General features: G+C 39.1%; 1 protein-coding gene across 5 annotated transcripts in view; it reads left to right on the forward strand.

The window, feature by feature from the left end:
* Positions 1-21,119, forward strand: part of RFX4 (regulatory factor X4) — a 98,305-nt gene that overhangs the window by 29,351 nt on the left and 47,835 nt on the right. For 4 of the 5 annotated variants that reach the window (XM_074869484.1, XM_074869485.1, XM_074869490.1 and 1 more), the window contains 2 exons: positions 4,508-4,631; positions 16,685-16,746. In XM_074869484.1, coding sequence (XP_074725585.1) covers positions 4,508-4,631; positions 16,685-16,746 — 186 coding nt within the window. Of the gene's footprint in view, positions 1-4,478; positions 4,632-16,684; positions 16,747-21,119 lie in introns of all 5 variants that reach the window. The other variant, XM_074869487.1, reaches the window with a different exon arrangement.

The following is a 21,119-nucleotide window of genomic DNA, read 5'->3' on the forward strand; positions in this document are numbered from 1 at the left end:
AATTCACTCCGTGAATTTTACTTTTTCTCTACCTGTGGAATTCTGTGATTCTGTGAAATATGCATAAAGACATTTCAATTATTTCATCTGTATTTGCTTTCTGAAGGTGATCAGTTAAATTTTAGATTTAAAAACTCCAAGATCTGTGGGTTTGATTTAGAACAGGTTACTGCAAGTATTCAGTGTTCTGCCTTGCGGAAACTTGCAGACACTTCCAGTGCAAATAATGAGATGTGCAAATATAAATAAAGGCATTTAGTTCTGAATTATTGCTTCTTTGTACCTATTTGTATCACAAAAGTACTGTTTTTAAGAAGTTCAAGTAAAGTGAATAAAGGGAGTGACTACAGAGAGAAAATTATTAAAATAATAGTGAAATGTCATAGATATATTGAAAGAAGAAATAATATTTTATTATTTTCCATTATTCAGCAGCACAACTTCGACACAGTTCAAACAGGATACCAAAGAACTATCTAGCTGAAATAAAATAGCAGGCAAGGCCTAGCAGTCCCAAACTCAGAACAGTGTTTATTTTGCAGTAGAGTTGGTTAAGAGTCTTTTCCACAGGAGCAAATAACATAGTACCTAAGAAGTCAGAGTTAATTAGAACATGCCAACAATACTGTTCCCAACAGAAGACATGCAAATACTGTACATAATCTTTTACCAAATACTTCTAGGCTTCCTCGGTCATAAAGGTTAGTAAATCTCTAAACTCCTGGGATATTGAGCCCTGCTGGAATGCAGTGTGCACGCTAATGCTCATTCAGCAGTGTTTGCAATAGAATCCTAGAATTTTTATCCTAAAAAGGCTACTTACATCATCTTCCCTTCTGCTTTGCTAGTGTACTGGCTTACTACCTGTCTGTTGTGTTGGTTTTTTTACATGTTTAGGTAGGTCAGACATTGTCCCTTTTGAGTCATTTGGAGCATCTTCAATTTCCTCCATTCAATTTTCCTCCCAAAAAATACATGAGGGAACAGAAAGCAATGAAGCTTTCAAATTTAATTTCTTTAGCTGGCGTCAAACTGAATCATATGATTGGCTCATTTATTAATAGACTTGTAGGTAAAAGTTTCCCAGCTTAGTAGCTGTACCATAGAACAGTTTTCTGGCGGTTTCCATATGCTTTTCAGCTTATGTGCTGCAGCTTTGAATTGGTATTTCCTGGAGAAACTCTGCTACTGGGTTTGAGACACTAAATAAAATTGCAAGCTCAAAAGTTGTGGTCAAAGTGCTAAAGTAGTGAGCTTGCTTTTTGTAAGATGTCGAGTTTCCACTGTTCTGGAAAACCAGACCCATTAACATCAGATTATTTGTACCGTGGTAGCACCTAGCAACCCATGGGTCAGTAAACTATTGTGGTCAGCACTGTACAAATGCTGCACTGAGTGCTTCCTGTAGGTTTAGCTTTACATGTTTGACAGTTTTGCCTGCTCAGGCCTCAGACCAAGTTTTTGCACAGACAAGAAAGACAAAAGACTAAATTTACCTGAATATGCCTTGGGTAAGCATGTGTCCTGCCCTCTTACACGAATCTCTAGTCCAGATGCAAGAGATGAAAGTGGTGGGGTAAATTATTGACCAGATTTCGAGGTGAAGTACTGAACTTGCCTTGTTCTGGCAAATGGAAGCACCATGATTGTCGGCAGCATCTGGTGTCTGCCAGGTTAAAGCTGGTCACATTTTTACTGTTAGATGCTACTGTCTTTTACAGCTAATGAAGGCAAGGGAGTGTTGGAGAACAGAAACAGAGGAAACAGCCGTAGCAAGGAAAAAGAAGAGGAGGAAAGTAGTAGGGAAAGTGAAGCAAGACTTAAGGGAAATATGTAAATCTTGTCACACAGTTCATATTGCCATCACCTTTATTAGTTATTTCTTGCCTGACATCTTGTTGAAAAGAATGAACGTCAGTCCCATGGGGATCTTATCCTTAATGCTTATGCCTCTCCAAAGGCGAAGAACATTGAACACTACAAATGAGGAGGAGGAAGAAGTAGCTGAAGATGCCAAAAAGCTTGTCTGGATGACTGTCAGCCTAGCTAAATATCCTTTCCCTGGAAACAGGAATGATAGTTTTGTTTTGTTTTCACTGATGACACAAAATGAAGTGAAAGGCCTGGTAAATGTAGCATTACTGCCAAATACATCATAATTGGGGAAACTATGTGAGCTTGAATTTAACGATTAAGGCATGAATATACCAATACCTAGTATCCTGTGCTTATCCCATGGTCCAGTGTTCATTATGATGTGTAAAGCTATAGTTTGCTAAACATTTGGCTCTAAAATGTTCATGAATATTTAATTGGTGACCAAATTGTAAGTGTGAAACTTTACTTCAGTTTGGGGGCTGTGTGTGTTTACTTCTTCAAACACAGAATTATTCAAAGCATGGACAGCCTAATTCCATGCAATTTGGTGGCTTACAGTGTAGGCGCTCTGAATAATAACAGTATTGTGCAGCTAAAGTCAACAAATCTATTTTCTGCAACATTCATAAAAAGAAGTAAAAAAGAGGAAGAAAAAGCATTGCTAGGTAATGCCAGATTAGTAGTTTCTCAGAAATTGTTATAATGCATCAAAATGAATCTGTTCTAGAATCCTTTATGTGTTTAGCAATAGTTAACATGGCAGTTGTTCTGTTGCCTTCGTATCTAAATACAAGTCTGTAACAACACTGCAGACCTGACTCTGCTATAGAATAATCTCATTTAATCTAGAAGTATATAAGTGTATAAAGAGGGAAACAGTAATAGGGACAGATAAAATTGTCATTCCTGTGGAAGGATTAGGGGTTTTATTGCTGTACTGTAGTGGTACAAAAGGTCTCATTGTGAACTACTGGATTTCACATGGCTTTATTAGGACATTTAAAATGTTATATATATATTACTTCTGATAGTGATTTGTTAGGTAGAAGATTGAGTTCATTATCTTTCTACAATACTGTAGAATGAAGCTGAATTCAAAATATGATAAAGTTGTTAAATAAAAGACAGGAAAATAAAAGAAGTGGAGCAAGATGGGTTTTTGATCATTAAAAAAAAAGTTCAGGTATAATGGAGCATTGTTCAGTGTCAGACTAATGACTCTCTGTGAAAGAGAGGAGAAAAAGAGAAAAATTCATCAGATATGAACAGAAATAATTAACTGCTTTTCTTTCTGTCCTGTCTTGGTCACGGAAGCTGACATTCCAATTAGCAGCTATAGTATACAAACGAACTCTCCAGGTTTTGAAAGGAGGTTTTGTTAAAGCGCTATGAATTTGAGGAAAGATGCCATGATGATATTTCTGTAGAAACCAAGGAAGAATAGATGTTGCCCATACAAACTGATTCCATTCATCTAGCCGGATATCTTATTAAAATAGTTTGCAGTCACAAATGATCATGATAACTGAAATAGACGGTAGGTAGGTCCTGAAAAAGTCAACGAAGGAGAGAAACTAGATATTTGGAAGGTGTTCTACAGCTATCAAATGACAGGGGGTTGTTTACTGTAAAACTGGAGTTTTCTGAGAAAATGTATTAATTTTCTAATATGTTTAAGAGGAAGTTGCACCTACCTTCTTCTAGCCAGCAAGGCAGACAAGCGTGCATGTAACTATATGCATAGGAGTGACAGCATGGATGACAAGATTAATTATGGTTTAAAGTTAAGTGTGTATGTAAATACCTCTTGAACTTTGTTGGATCAGTAATCATAAAAATGTTATTTCAAATGAATGTTTGTTCTAATCTATAGATTTATAATGGCCCAGTTTCTGATTTTAAAGATGAATCATATGCCTATTCATATATTTGATGCATAATTTAAAATTTTATAGTTGTGTGTTTGCCTGTGTAAATGAGTAATAATAATTTCTACAAGGCAGAGGAGGCTGTAATTTCACTATTTTATTCAGCATTGTATTCAGATCATGGACTCTTTTTCACTTTGTCCATCAGCAGTAGCAAGAAAATATTTTACGGATGTGATTTTGTGCACACTCTTGAGTATTTGCAAATAACTTGCTTTAGCCACATCTGCCTCCTCAAGGTAGAGACTTTTGCAGCTGGACAGGAGTGAAAAGCGTGTCATGAACCAAAGGTGACTTGTCTGTAAATAATGAGAGAATGCTTCCCCTCAGTGAATGTTTGTTGTTTTGTAGTTGTACATATATTTGTTTACTGCAGGATGCTTTTAGGGTATAACAGATTACTAGTATATTTTTTCCTAAAAATAGAACTTTGGAGCATGTTCAAAACCCAATATCCCTTTGTGCTAATCTCTACTTGCCTGAGAACTCACAGCCTATATTTTTGATAGCAAGCGTGAACCAAATGAAGCAAGTGTTATGGAAGTGAATTGGAAAGAGCACTTAGGAACAAAGCAGAGAAAATTTAGTAGACAAGCAAAAGCCAGAATGTTTGGCCTTGAAGATGCAGCTTTGCAGACTGTTTACCATAGAGGACATCCAACATAATTGCAGTTCTCTCTGTTTGATATTTGCTTTTTAAGGCTGGAGGAGAACTATGAGATTGCAGAAGGTGTCTGCATTCCTCGAAGTGCTCTCTACATGCATTACTTGGACTTCTGTGAGAAAAATGACACGCAACCTGTTAATGCCGCCAGCTTTGGGAAGGTAAGTTTAAACAGCAGTATGATGCCTTGAGCTCTCACCTGGTTCAGGTGAGTTTGGATTATTGAAAAGAATTAAATCATCATTTACCATTAAAGATAGAGGTATATGAATGGAATATCTTCTGTATTCAAGTTATTGGACAAAGACTAAGATTTTAACTATTTTGACAGCTGGAATAATTTCTAATCATGACTAAGCTCCAGAATACACTAAATTTATCAATGACTTCAGTCCCCAGCCTAGCTGGCAGTGACATGGCATACAATATTGGCAACTTGGAAGTCGAATACAAGTCAGTATAAACACATCTGCGCTGTGACCTGCACTGCTTTAACAAATATATATTTTTTTAAAAATAGAAGGGTAAAATATCGATCATTTAATTCTGGAGCCTGTCTATGCCATTCTTGTAAGCATCATACAGAGATCCCTGAACTGGTGACATCAGCCCACACTGGCAAATTCACACAGTGGAGTACAATGCCACTGGATGTGAAAGTCCACAAAGCATCTATTACGCATTTGTGCAGCACTGCAGGTACAGGCTGCTTAGTTATCTTTGTACTGTGATTCCTTGTGCTTCCGCTTTCCAGTCCAGCTCTAGTAAGAGCCACTGCGGTTAACTCCAGACTCACAGTGGAGATGCACTCTGAGCACAGACACAGCTGTGCATTGTCCAGATGTGAGCAATAAAGCTGTTATGCTATACACCACTAGCAGACGTTAATGGCTTTCTAGGATGTTACATAAAGTTTGTGTTTTGGAATTGCTGGTCGGGTGATGTTTTTCCTCTCAGTGAAAAATAGGGTGATATTTTTATATTTTTATTTTTTAATTTTTTTTAATTCAAAACTGAAATTTTACTATAGAATGTATCATAAACCTTTAAAACTTGTGGGCTGTGAAAAAAGCAAAGTGTAGAGTTTGCCACTGTTTTTAAAATGCTTGCAAGCATGAATCTGAAGCTGATTGTCCTGCAGGCTATTCTGTTCTAGTGTTTGCAACATTTGTTCTATAGAAGTGCTGGGTATTCAAAGAAGGAAAAATGTTCCTAGGGTAAGTGCCTGTGTAAAGAGTAGGTGAAGGAGAAGAATGTATTTAATGAGGTGTCATTTGCTATAGTGCATCTTTATGTAGGCAGTTTAGCAAGGCAAGTGACTGTACCATGTTCTAACATTACAATGTTTGTTGTGTCTTAAAGACCTGCATAGCTCAGTTGATTCTGTGTTAGGTTTCTGTTTAAATACACTGCGTAAGTGTGAATGAAGTTGTTCGTTGTTGACCTTGCTACCAAGTGGTAAGTATAGTGGCAACATGTAATTTAGGAGCAGTGAGACCAAGAAACAGATTTCATGCAGTCTAACACATTTGAAACGTGGGTAAAATTTACACAATGCTACTTTCGCCGCTGCTGAAAATTCTGTAAATTGCAAGGTGTAAATATTCTGACATTATTTAATCAGAACATAAATCTACCAGGGACTTCACCGATTTTCAGTATGTGGCAGTCTTTTTACACTGTTTATTACTCCATCCTCCTTCTCTCGTGCCCCTCATGCACACAGCTGTTCATTGGTAGGAGTACCTTGACCTAGCAGGACAGGTACAGTGTCTTCCATCCAAAAATCATGGCATTCAAATGTGTTTTTCATGTGCTGTGGTCCAAATGTTTCCCACTTGGTTGCAATAAAATTCTGAAGCAGTGACGCATGAAATTCTTTTTCCCTTTTTGTGGAGAGGAGGCCATGCAGAATCATCCTAGTACTGTCTCAAACTAGTGCTTCATGTGACCATTACTTTTGGATGTGGGAACTGAGGCTTCTGCACAGGTATGTCCAGGAACCTCAGACAATGCTGGCACAAATATTGAAGTGAAACAGGCTTCTGCATCTGCAGAAACTGAGCAGACCCCAGTGATTCTTTCCAACCTATTATTGCAAAGAAAATGTACTGCACAGTCATGAAGATCTGCAAGGCAGACACCCACTTCGTTCAGTCAATAGTTTGCAGTCAGCTTCTCCTTAGGAGCAGGTACACTAATGAAGTTTTAGCCAACAGACTTGTTATCATGTGACTTAAATACCATATTGGCAATGTGTGTTGCATAAATGCCTTGGAGGCAGTGCAGTGAAATAGGTGCTATTTGAGGGGTTCCATACTTAGCTGCTGAAATAGAGACCCCAGACATGTTTGTCCTCATTGGGAATCTTCAAGAGCCCTGCAGCTGTCATCTCCTCCAGAGAAAGGAGTTAGTTGTTCTGTGAAATTGTAGACAGTTCGCCTTTCAATAGACCACATTGAATTTATGATTCATCTTTGAACTTTAGCTCTGTGGGCAATGTTAAACATTTAGGCTTTTTCTTTAACAGACTGGTAGTTTTTAGAAAGAGACACAGAGTTCAGCACATTAAAGCAATCTGTAATAAGTAACATCCTCGTGTATTGTTACATACTCAGTTACATCTCAATTAACAGAACAGCGTTGATTTCACTTTTAAAGATACCACTGGAGACACATGAAATTTGCCTGAAAGTGATCTCTCCAGATTAAGGTTTTGTAGACAATACTTCAGCCCATGCATACTACTTAAGCCTGATGTAAGTCAAATATATCCACAACAGAGCATGGCAGGGAGAACAGAACAGCTGAGCTAATGGATCTTGTTTCCTACCATCTCCTATGTTCCCTAAATCCATAGCTTTACCCAAATCTTACATAATATCTCCATTTTTCCCTGCAGTATGTTCAATTATTTCCAGGTCCCAATCACTACATCAAGGTCTTGCTTCTTTCAGTTTTGTCACACATCTGCTGCACCTTCTTTCTACGTTATTTTTAGATTCCTTCCTGTCTGCCTGTCTGTTTTTCTCTTCTCCCCTCATGCCAACAGCTGGGCAAGAAGCAGCACATGGAGTGGCTGGTGTAAAGTAATAAAGTGTTGACTGGTTGCCTCGTACTCATGGTTGTCCCGTCAGTGGTGCCAAATGGCTCAGCTAAAACCTGAGCTCTCTTCCCTGTCTTTGTCCTCAGCATTAACATCAGTATGGTCTCCCCATTATCCAGCCAGTGTTTTCTAATAAACTTCTAGGACATGGACTGGACCTCAGGCATTGGATTAGTGAAACAAAAATTGGTCTCAGGGGTGGAGAAATGAACAGAGAGACAGTAATATCTCATAGACTGTTTCCTGATGAAACCAGGCTAATAGCAACAAAAGTAACAAGAAGAGGAAAGAAGAGAATTACTGTATAAATAAACACCTTTAGAAAAGCAACCTATACTCCTAAAACACTTAAAGAACATATAAAATAAGGAAGACTCTAATATGATTATTAATGTGATATATTCTTACATGACAAAGGGAGCTGTAGCTTTAATACATTAGCCAAGATTTTAGTGCTTTACTCACCCAATTAATATGTGAAAATTACAGGTAGTTTTGTCTATACTAGCATTTGCCAGTCTGCTAATAGCTATGCTACGTAGACTGTCATTACAGAACTTTTTCTTGCCTGCAAAAGACCGGATCAAGCACTCTTTTACCCATTTACTTTAACTAAACAGTGACTAGGGAGGGCCCTGTATTTGCTGGTTACAGCTCAGCATCAGCAAGTGGAGACTCCAGTGTTAAACTTCTGAGTAGGCAGCAAAGCATATTATATACATATTATATACAACGGGATCATGATTTCACCCAGAAGTGAAGCAGAATAAGTAAAAATGTTCCATGCAACCAGTGAGAAGACAGGGAAGTACCGTGAGGAAAGGCAGGTACGTCACAGAGTTATTAAAAATAAAATGTTGCATATGAAAAAAGCTTTCTCACCATGAACATGTTTAGACTCTGAATTAGTCTTCAGGCAGAAGGAGTGAAAGCCCTGTTGCTGGGGTCACTTAAAAAAGACTGCAGCCTTGTGCCCCTCAGCCCTGTGCTGCAAATGCCTTGGGCTCTGCTCCGGGACCCTGTGGACTTGGAGAGCAGTTTAAGGTGTTTCCAACTGGAAGTTCTGCTGCTGCCTGCAGCAGGGAGGGCTGAGCAGGTGTATGGTTTTTTTTCTGAGCAACATGTTAACGTAAAATGCCAGTGATAATTAATCGCTGAGGTAGGAATTATGGTGGATGAAGGCTCTGACTCTATTCTCACTGGGTTTAGTTGCAAAAGCTAAATCATTCTGAATTGGGGCCTTCACTGAGTCAAATTAAAAGCAGGAATGTTTTGACCATTTCCAAGCCCCTCGGTAACTACTGCGTATGGGTGGGTGCCATAAGGCTTCTTAGTTCCCTCCTAGCTGTGCCACGTCATCCAGCTGTTCAGTGGGGCCGGCAAGTCTCTCACTTTTATTTCCAACACTGATTTTTCTTCTTGTTTCTTTTGTGACCTGTGTGAACCTTATTTTCGTAATCAAGCCCCTTAAAGATGTAATCTTCCTTCTCTGCACCGGTTTCCCCTATCCTCCATGTCCTCAGTGCACTACTTCAAATTTACTGTGCGGTTGATAAGTCACCTCCCCGACCCTGCTGTATCTCTCATACAGAACACGTAGTTTCTCGTGGTGCAACTTCTTTTGCATCCTCATGAGGTGTTCTTCCCACAACTCCCATATGCCCCCTGGAGGTTAAATACTTTCTGTTGTTTTTCTTTTTTTCTTTCGGTGCTTTCCTGTCAGGTCTTTTGACAAGCAATAATAAAGTAATATTTGAAAAGGAAAACGAAGGATGCTGACACTTTGTAGGGTGGTTCTCCCCTAGCTGAGGTCCCTTTACATCACTCTGGCAGCATACAGAGGTTTAACATGAATTCATGCTCATACAAATTTTAGAGCCTTTTTGTTGGTCCCTGACTGGCTTTACTGTAAGTGAAAACTAGATTCCAATAAATTTATTTCACTAAATAAGGAAGGGTAAAATCCACAGTAGACTTGTAATATTGGTTAGGAAAGAGATATGTTACATTTTTGACCAATATTTCCACCCCATTTCCAAAAAATGGGCTGAGGGACAGTTATACCAGCAAAAAAGTGCTTTTCACCCAATAGTTTGCTTTGCTCCAGGGAGGTACAAGCTGTACCAGCCAGAGTCCTCTTTTATCACTATGCACTGTCTCTATGCCCAGAAGTTTTGCCAGCAGGACTGTTCCTCCAAGCATGATTAGCATAAATAGGATTTACAGTTTCATCCTATCACACTATATATCTTTAATCTTTAAAAAGGACAGACAAGTAGCCTTATTGATAATGACATTGCAATGTGATTGCATTCTGATTTGTCTTTGTATTGAAATGCGCACATCTGGAAATTACCTGCTGTGCGTAAGGAGACACTTCTCCTGAAGATGGGTTTTTTTTTCCTTTACTCTCAATTTGCTCCTAAGTAGCCTCAACAGTGATTAGTATAGCAAAACCAAATTTACTCTTAAGTGCTCTCTTCCCATAGACTAAACCAGCTCTTACATTAATATGAACAATTACTATACATGGAATTTTTTTTTTACTTAAACTTTTTTTTCTAGTCAATATAGAAAAGAGAAATAGAACTGGGGAAAAATCAAGCTAAAGCTGAGGATGTGATTTCTGTTATTGCATTGAATGTCTGTATCAGTCTGTTGGCACTATTTGAGCAGTCCCTGCTTTTTCTTCATCCCTTTTTAACAGCTAAGGTTCCTGACTGAAGGATTGTTAACAGGAGTATGACTTTTCTTCCCAATTCAGAATCTGCTAGGCCAGGCTCCTCTGAGGAGGCCAGTAGTAACACACGTACTGCAGAAGCAAGTGGCCATGCTGGTGTGGGGAACAGGGGTCCTACAGTGTAGCTGGAAAGGTCTTTGCCCCCTTGGCTCTGCTTCACTGATCTCTTGTATTATTGCAGGTTGCTGATTATTGCCTTTTTCTCCTTGATCTTGGGGAGTAAGAAAACCAGCAAGGACACCTCAGTTCCTTCAGAGTGACTTTTCCTTCCCCAAAGATTTGCCCTCTAGCAAAAGAATTTTTACTGGCTTTGCCACTTTGAGCATCTGGCTTCCAGTTAGGTCTTCAGCATAAAGTAGAGCAGCCTCTGGGCTGCTTTACCTCATGCCTTGTCAACATGTCCCAGAGGCTGTTCTTACAGCACAGGGTCTGCCAGAGTGCACGGATCCTGGCGCTCAGCCTTTTCCCACAGATATGCTGGGTGATGGCAGTAAGCGTGCTGGCACCAGTACAGAGCAGGGGGAGTTGTGCAGGGTTTTAGATCTGCTTGGCTTCAGCAAGTCAGCACCAAAAGTGGCTGCAGCTCAGCTAAGCATCTGAGTCAGAGCATTCGATGTCTGTAGCTTTGTTGGGATGCAGTAATCTGTTTGATCATGCCTTAGACTGAATTCCATCTGGCCAGAGGAGCTGCTGAAGGAGGATATTGTTGTGCATAGATGAATTTGAGGAGAGGTCTCACAAGCTTCGCTAAAGGGTCCAGTTCAGTTGGAGTTCCTCATGGAGTCTAATCTCCATAGCAGGCAGAACTGGGCACAGGCATTAGAGAAAGTGCCAGCAGGCTTTTCTGACTTGCTTTGCAGTATCAGTTGAGATGTATCAGTGCTACAAACAAGATCTTATCCTACAGCTAGACCATGCCCTGTTCCACAAAATGGTGAAAGTGAGTGGAGAGAAATGGGAAGGTCATTGAATCAAAGTAGACAACAGATCTGGGGTCAAGAATACTGGACCCATACACTACAGTCTTCTCTCCTGGGCGATGCAAGTAAGCAAGCAAGGAGTAGAGAACGTATAGACACAGTCACAGCTCTTCTCCTCTTCTTTGCACAGTTTGGTGGATTTGGGGGACAGGAATGATACTTTGTAATGGACTAATCTGATTATGCTCTTTCCTATCAGTGGATGTTTCTTGGGGCAAGGCTTTCTTGACCTCAAGGTAATGTGGTGTTAAGCCAGGCCCAAGCCATCTCAGAGCCAAAAGGTACCTGTTAACACTAGTGGTAAGAGTAACAGACTGTCTCAGGGCAGGATTTTCAAAAGCTCTGAAGCAGATGGGGAAATCCCAGAATGATCCAGGCCAAAGATGAATGAGCCTAAAAATCCTACACTTATCATATAAGATTGAGGATATAAGCGTTGTTTGTGTTTCACAGCAGTGAGAATAAGGAAACCATAGCTGTGTGGGAGCAGAGTTATATTTGACACCACTGATTTCTTTCCTGCTGCCATGGCAAAGAAGTTTAAGACTGAATACTACAATAGAATGTGGTAAATAAACACAGATCTTCTGTACCTGACTTCATAAAAGAAAAGCGTGCCCTCTAGATACAGGACTTGAAACTTGAGTTGAGATAAATAGAGCCAGAACCTGTTATGAAGAATTCTTATTAGAGGAAAGAGAATTTATTCCACTGTATTTAGAATCTTTCTAGAACCTCCCAGAGCTACAGAGCCTGGAGCCTGAAATCCAGTTCTCATTCTGGCAGAGTGAAAATACTGGGTTGCAACTTAATTTTATTTCATTACTCCGGGAAGTTCTAGAAGCACGGCTAGAATTATTTCAAATAGAAAGAAACATGAGTCATGAAGAATAACATCCCTCTAGATCAGATGCCCTAACAAAATGAACATGCCTTTTGAAAAGTGGCAATTTATATTATTCCAGGGGAAAGACTTCTAAAAGTCATCCTCTGCATATTGCCCCCAGAGCAAAATGTAATATTTTGACACAGGGAGAGAGGAAAAAATGACTTCAGAAGTTCCCAGACATCTCTGGTTTCTTCCATCATTATTTGTTCGCATGAAGACAGATGCATAAGATGCTTTATAAGATAGTTTGGTTTGGTTTTTTTTTTTCCCTGATTTGTTTTGTCATCTCATATCATAGAAGAATTTAGGTGAAATGATTGGGAAACATAAAGTTCACAGTTTGATAGTGAATGCAGTGAGGAGTGATGGGTCACAGTGTAGGGATGAAGGCAGAATAGACAATACATTGCTCATTTTAAAGCTGGGGCTGCCTCTGCTTGTGTTGGACTGTCACAGTGCTGGAGATGTGAGAAGAGATGCAGTGGCAGAAATTACAGCTGGCAGTAATCAGGACGAAGGAATGCACCTTTGCAGCCGTTTGAGGGTAACAGAACAGCTCCTGCAGTTAGCCATGTCTAAGGTTAATAGGTTGTGCAGATGACAATATAGACCTTTACAGAGGAAGTGCATTTTTCTAGTTGTTGCTCATAAAGCTTTCTTTATTTTGCATGGATGCTCAAGTAACTTATTTAATTTTTATTGCATTATTTTAAGAATGACCAAAAATACAAGTAACCAGATATTTAATTAAAGTTTATTCAGATACCTCTACTAGGTTTGAAAAGCCAAAAGGGGATAAAAATCCTGTTAGCTCCAAGATCTGTGCAATACATGTTGCATGTTGTACTATTGGCATTGTAATTGCACTGTGAGAGAATGATATGGGAACACTTCTGTTTCCTGCCCTCACTTTGGCTGTCCCATACATTCAGAGTGGAAAGGTTACTGCCTGTCAGAAAGAAAAAGTTCCCCTTATGTTCTACCTGCACAGGCATTCCTAAAACCATGTATCAGGATTGTCTGCAAAAGGGTTAAACAAATGCTGACCTGGATATACTAATCCCTTGAAAAGGTGTATGTTTTATATATGTTATATATAAGTTGACTTCTATCTGGCTCTTACATATACCGTAGGCAATCACCGAAAGAACTATGGAGTTGCAAAAAGATAAGCCAGATCTTTTTTTTTTTTAAATCAAGAAAGGCGTACAAGATCTTCTATAGGCAGAAGGCAAGATCAAATCTTGAGCAAGGTGCAAAGGAATGAGAGGGAGAACACAATTAAAGTTTACTAACTGAGAAAGAAATTGAAGGAGCTTTGGTTTCTGAGGCTAATACAGTAGGGACAGAAGTTATTTGCATGTGAAACTCCTGGTCTACATCTGTCTCAAAACCAAAAAGCCAAGTAGCATAAAATAATACCTAACAGTCAAAAGTGCCACATAATTTAGATGGAATTTTACTTGAAAAATGTAAAACCTGTACCCTTTTACTCAGCACATCTCACAGGGCAGCTGGGTTTGTGGTCACTTTAGAGAAGTATGAGGTGAAGTTTCAGTTCCATTGAAGGGCAATGGTAAAAGGCCTGTTCACTCCAAAATTCCCTTGGATACCACCCATGAGATCTTTTTACCACTGCTTCTGTTGAGAAGCCAGTGCTGCTGTGAGAACGGGGACTGAGCTCCATTCAGAAAGCATCTCAAACTGCGTGGTCTGGTCTTGATTCGTTTGCTTGCGCAACTCCACTGCAGTAATGAAAGGAAAATTATCCAACTTGGTTTTCAGATCAGGACCTGAATTTTCATGTCCAACAATTAGGAAATCCCTTCCCTCCCCACCCAGCTGTAAAATTAACTCATTTTCTCTGTATGTCTTTAAAAGTTAATAATCATGAAACACAATGATGATGTATTTTATAGGTGACTTTTCAGGCTGAAAGTATGATTCAAAAATCAACATTTTGGACCCTTTGCTTTTTCCATTGATTTCAGCACACAGTGAACTCCACTTTGTCCTGCCTGATCTAGCTTCCTCTCTCCTTTCAGGGAAATCTCACTGCCTTTGGCAATATCATTGCACAGGGATTTGCATAAATGTAGCTGAATATAAACATTTATATGAACAGCTAGTTCATTTAGTACTTGACTTGTTTTATTTCAAACACAAACATAAATACCCATGCTCCTGTGTACAAGCATCCAAGCACGAGTATGCCATACTATACATATTTTACATATGCAGCATTAGATCAAAAAGTCCTGACATCTTTTTTCAAAGGTTTGCTAGATTATTCTTTTTTTTTGTAAATTATTGGTAAAGAATATTTTAAGTGAGGCATACTTTTCAGCTGTATTCTGAAAGGTGTATCTCATAGTTTAAAATGTGCTGGATTTTAAAAAGAAGCAAACAAAGAAAAGAAAAAGGGATCATCTGATCCACTGCTCTGTTATTCTTCTCTTTTCCTGATCACCTCTGCCCTGGTATGTAGAAATTGGCTGATTTATTTAAATCCCAGGAACTCCCACGACATATGGTTCATAAAGTAGCATTTACAGTGTGCATTGTAACACTTCATCACTGCTAGAAAGACTTGAAAGTAATATGGGTTCATGTTGTTCCAAAAGAGAAAATAGGGTAAAGGTATCTCTAATATTAAGATTTACTTTTGAGCCTACTGCTGTAAAATCAATTTTTGGAGAGGAATGGTATTTATGGTATTTTCTGAATGACAACTGCCACCACCAAAAAAAAAAAAAAAAAAATTTAAAAAGTCCCCTAGCCCAAAAAACCATCCTCAGAAAGTAGTTCTTCAACACTGCCTTTTTTCCCACAGCCTTGTGGAGCCCCCAACCCTGTCTGCAGAAAATGAAAGAGAGAGGGGTGGGATTAATGTGTAATTAAAGGGAATTTGGAAGGCTGAGATGTTGCGGAATGTTAGATCAGTAGCTGGAACAGCATGTGGTGTTCTTTAGGCAGGCTTCATTGAATCCATACAAAAAAAGAAAGAAGGGCTGCTTGCCTGTCTGCTCATTTATCAAACAGCTAGGCTGAACTTTCACAGCTCCACAAAAGTGTTTTACTGTTTGCTGAAGTTTTGCTCCAGAAATTAAAGCTGAACAACCTAGCGACTCTAAGTCTATGCTGCGTTTTTGACATCAGCCACGTTGTGCGAAGCTCTTGGAAACCGACACAGGTCAATTTTTACGTGATACAAAGGGGAGATGATTGTACATTTGTTAAAAAAAAAAAAAGAAAAATTACTGAAGAAATGGTCAAATATGTGACATTGTAATGTCTTTATTTATATAGCACCTTTTGATCCAAATACGTGTTCCAGAGCTTTCAGTCATCGATCAGGATTAAATATTTATCATGGTGGCAAAATGGCTAATGGAGAAAAAAAAAATCTATATTATTTAATCAATTTTAATTGACGTGTTCTTCTAGTTGAGCAGTTATATTCCATCTTGTATGCCCGTTTTCCTTTAATATCAGTCAGTGTCCACCCCGAAGAGAAAACATACAGCAATTTATATAATGAAAACACAATTAAAATAATTATAAATTAAAAAAGGAAGACATTCCTTTTGCAAGTGAATCTTCAAGGCTTACTGCAGTCTTTCTTGCATGACTGTTCTGCCGGAAGAATTTTCCTCCTACTGCAGACCACACTGAGAATCAGGTTTAATCCTGTGAGGTTCTGAGCGCTGCCTTTCCAGCGACTAGAGCAGAACTTTTTCATCAGGACTAGCCTGGTTGCAGAGGCTCTGATTACTGAAGGCACAATCTAAATTCGTTAATCCATTTCCTTAAATGCATCTGGCACTAAAGAAGTTTTGTTTTACAGTAGCAATGTTCTTTTAATCTCTGCTGACAGGCTAGAGTCCAGATTCTTGATGATACCCTGCTGTTTCTGAGATGCACTTGTTTTCCAGAGGATAAATTGATTACGAGCTATCTTTACAAATGCAACAGTGATTCTTCCCTGGTAGAAGTGGTGCCCCTGTCAAATACCAAAATCTTTTCAGGGACTCATCGTTTAGAAAAAGGAGTGTTTAATGGCAGGATTGTGAAGGTCTTTAAAGAATTGTGGCCTCCAAAACTCTCAAAGGGAGAGTTTCCTCTGTTTGTAGCAAAACCAATTTTGTTGATCCTGCAAACTGACACAAATAAATAGTAGGCCAATTCTAAGTACAATCCTCCTTAGTTTAGAGGCAGAACTGATCTTAGATCTTTAAGGAAATGTACTCCAGTAACGTCTGAAAGACTTTATTTAAATTAATGGTAGTTAATGGAAGTATAGTGAATTTTAAAGTCTCTTTCCTCTCTTTCAGTAATGGAAAAAATCAAAAGCTTTATTTCTAATTTCTCCTGCTGTGTGTTTTGCTGACATTACAGTACAGGTTTTCTCCTTTTCTGTCTTAACAGTCTATATTAAATTAAGCATTGGTAAATGTGCTTTTCAATTTTTTTCTAATATCAGTTCTATTTATTTGCAGATAATAAGGCAACAGTTTCCACAGCTAACAACAAGAAGACTTGGAACCAGAGGCCAATCAAAGTAAGCAGTGTATGGTATTATTATCATCTCACACAGGGCCCCATCTGGCTCTGGCTTTACTGAATAGAATAGTATAAGGTCAGGGAATAATTTGTCCAGTTGGAGACTTAAAACCCAACTTTGATGGAGGTTCCAGTGTAGTCTTTACATTGTCTTATTGATTCAGTGGTGATCCTGCAAAGGTAGTCTAATGGAAGCCTTTTACTGATTTCATCAGCAGTATTTTCCATATTGTTCCGGTAATGTTTTTCATCTCAACTCACTTTACACAACGTAAAGGACATTCAATCCCAGGAGTAACGGAACTACCATTGGAGGGTGGGGAATGACAGCTGGTTAACATCATGTTTCAGTTTAGAGGACAAGTGGCAGAATGCTACCTGGAATTTAGGCAGGTATTGGTCTAAACTGAAATTGCCCACAAACCTGGATTTATCCACCATTTTTCCTGTGTAATGAAATCCAGCATATCTTTAAGTGATCAACGAGGTAGTTCATTGCATTACCCAAAAGATGGTACTTCCTGAAAACAGTTCATCCTAATGCCAGAATGACAAATTGATTCAGAAAGAAGAATGCACTTCCTGGGGTATTTGACTTTTTCCAGTTGTTGACAAGATGTGATTCTACCAATTTATAAAGAGGATACAGTGATGTTTTTATACTTTTTTCTGCTTGTGGACTCCATGAAATTTTTCCAGTGGAGCTTTGAATATTTTTATGGGAAACATAAGCCTATTAAAAAAATATCTATATATATAGAGAGATATATATGCTTTTCACAGAATTGTACAGGGTAGTCTAAGGGTAGTCTCTGTAGATTGCAAGTGGAAAGCTGTGGAGGGAAGATGAAAACCTGGGACAGTGTATTTGCAGAATTTTGCTGATAAAGGTTCTCTTTCAAAACAAAGCCTAGAAACACAATATTACTAAATGCTGAGAAATAAATATGCTATGAGAATGGAACTTACATACTAAAGCTAGAATGACCCACTCTTTAAACAAAAGAAGAAATTAAGATGCTAAAAGAAATGCCATTAAAATTAACTCTTCTCTTCTAACAAGTGGTCCATGCCAAGCAGTATCTTTTTGATGGGACCAAATGTCCTTTCCCCCATCTTGAGATTCTCCTAATTTTTATAACTAAGCTTTGTTTTTCTAGAGCAGCCATATTTAATCAGCTAATTGAAGATTTGAAATCTCTTCCCAAATGCAAATTCAGAGCTACCATAACATTATGCATGACGAAGCTACCAGAAATCTCTCAGGAGCAAATTCTGGGCTAGTCCAACAGCATGTTAGGAAAGCAGGATAAGTCCAGACTCACAGAATCAGGATTTAGCACCGAATATAAGTTCTGTGGAAGTTCATAAAGACAGAGTGAAAGCGCACAGGTTGCTTTATGGAAGCATTCATATGAGGCTACCTGCTGTCAGCTATCAAATCACTCTGAGATTGGCTACAACTTTGTTATTTGTCTTCCTGTTTAATGAAAGGAATGAGCACTGCTGTGTTTCTAAACTGTTCCTTACGCAGCTCCAGGAGTCTCTCAGAGGGGCAAGATGCTCTTCATCTGCTGACTGAAGGTGTCTTGCATCTCCAAAAGCTATGTCTGCTTACTCTCAATGAGGCTAAAAATCAATGAAACTTAATATTTCTTGCATATTTCCCCTCTAACCTGCATGCCTATCAGAGGGGCTTTCAGGTCATATACTCCTCTCAGGCCACCTTTGCCATGGATCTGCTCACTGTCTAGCAAAGAAGGGGTTTCTGTAAAGCATGCTGTCTGTGCTCTGCAAAATCCTTGGCTCCTGAGAGGGAGATCATAGTCACTCAAATGTCACAGCCTTGATAGGTATGAAATTGAGTTCTTCTGCTCCAAAAGAGGATGCCTACAGCTTTGTCAGTGGTTAACACCCCAAAGATTATAGCATACAGCGGAGTCGTTCTCATCTGGTCCATTGATGAGGAGAGGTATAAACACACACACACTCTCTACATGCACACTGTACTTCTTTACAATAAATACACTCCTTGCTACACCCAGCACAGCTGTAACTGAGCTCTGGTTTTGTTTTCAGAAACATCTGACTGCATTCCTGTTAAGCGTTATGTAAAGAAATTACTTTAGGCATTAACACTTCAGTCCCTTTATCGCCAACTGTGCTGACCGATTGCTGCCAGTATGATTTTCATTCCACTTCCCCGCTACTGCCAAAGGAAATTCGGCCATAGAAGTGGTTAAGATTATCTGACTTCACACTGTTCTTCCTTCAGTCTTTTTATAGCACGGCTGCCTTGTAACATTACAAAGTTCAGAGCTACAATAGTGCTATACTCTTGGTCATCAGTTGTGAGGCTTTCTTTTTTGCAGCTGGGTTTATTGCTGTAAGCATGCAGCTGTTCTCTATCGCACTGAGCTTCAAAACAGTTCCACCAGAGGTGAGCCATGAGAAGGCAGCTAAACATAAAAGCCAATTTCTTTCTGTGCTGTAGTTTGAAACTCTTCAATTATGTTCACGAGAGGTTAGTTAAACCGATGGAAACTACATGGTGTGAAGGGAATTTTGCTTCTTTCTTTGAAGGAGTGCTGCAGATACTGCATCCATGAGAGTAAAGAGGATTCCACTGTTTACCACAAAACTTACTGTTGTCTGCATGTTATTCTGCTACAGATCAAACTTTCAAGCCCTATTTATTGAATTAAGTTGGGGTTTTCTGATTAGAAATACAGAAAAGTGCTTGGAAAATAATCTCTGTAAACTGCACCAGTGAGTTTTTGCCATTTGGGATGGTAAAATTACTGAAGGAGGAAGCTATCTGGAAGAATTTTGAAGTTAATTTGGCTGTTGCTGTCTATATGATTTTGAAGCTACATGGAAAACTCTTTTATGTAGTTTACTGCCAAGTGCAATATACCAGAAATTCAATAACGCACAGTGAAATTCTACATTTTCCAGGCTTTCATTCATTTTTTTCTTGAACTGATTTAAGAGTAAACTTGACATGAGACCGACCCCTGTTTAAATTATACAAACCTTTCAGTCCATCTAGAACTTTTGCAGTCCTGCTTACTGTGACCTTTCCCCTTTTTTCCCCCCCTTCCCTTAGCAATTTGTGGTGCTAGCTCCCTGTAGCATTTCCTTTTGGTTTCCCCAACCCCAGACATACTGCACAGGATGTATGTGAGCTTTATGGCTCTTACATGCAGTGCAGACATGACAGCTGCTAGAGACCAAACTGGGGACTTGAACTGCAAGTTGTAGTTGTTACCATTCAAGCTAAAAAGCCAGACTTCTACAGCTGGTGTTATAACCCCAGTGTTAGCACAGACTTGCTGTTAGCTATCTGTAACAGGTTAGGACCAATCTGGATCCTGGTTTCTGGTGTGGAATACACGTTTTGGCCTAAGGTCTGATGGGCAGATTTGGAGCCCATAGTGTGTCTTTCTAAGGTATTGAAGCTAGGAAATCTCATTCATACCATATCAGTGTAATGTTTTAGTAAATCTCACTTGGTTATTCAATACTGAGTTCAAGATAGCTTTTATTTTTAGTGGACAATATGGAATGTCCTCAGTAGGCATGTCAAGGGAGCCATGTACTAGAAGTTTGGTACAACTCCCCAGGCCTCCTCTCAGCCCATCTGTGCTGGTAGACAAGATTAGAGCTTCCAGATCTTTGCCACCACTTTCTGCTGGAGATTATGACATGCATTGATCTGTGGGTGAATGACTATGGGTGAAAAAAGGAAAAAAGTCACCTGAGTTTATTTAAACTACCATCACTTAAATGCTACTCTTCCACTAAGATGGCCTTTGTAAAACCAGCTGATTTTGCCTAAAGCAAGCTTGGGTCCATTCAAGTGAACAGATTTGCTGGCAGCACTCTGAGATCAGTAACTATCTGGGGAGTACAAGCATCCAGAGATGGTAACATCTCCTGCCACTGTAGTGGGATCCAGAAGACTGTGTCTCATCATGGTCTGATAAGGTGTAAGGTGAGAACTGGAAGATCATTGAAAATTCCATCTAGGAAAGTAGGGTGAATCAAAAGTATGTGAGCAATACAATCTTATGATGCCTTTTGTAATCATTAAAAATTTAGCTGATGGTTTGGTGGTGCCTACAGCTGAGAAACTGAAATAAAAGTTAGCAAATTATAGAAGGAATAAGATTACCTTTGCTACTTTGATGCAAGAGTTGGATTGGATAATCAGTGCTTTCATTAACACCTATAATAAAGCTAAATTGTAGCTCAAACTTGTGCCATAAGGCCACCAGTCCATTTTTATAGCACGGTCACACTGTGTAATTCCCACTGTGGCCTGCACAGAGTTACAGTGTTGTGTAGTATCGCTTGCTGATCTAAGCC

The sequence above is a fragment of the Strix uralensis genome, chromosome 5 (assembly GCF_047716275.1).
Source record: "Strix uralensis isolate ZFMK-TIS-50842 chromosome 5, bStrUra1, whole genome shotgun sequence".
Lineage (NCBI taxonomy): Eukaryota > Metazoa > Chordata > Aves > Strigiformes > Strigidae > Strix > Strix uralensis.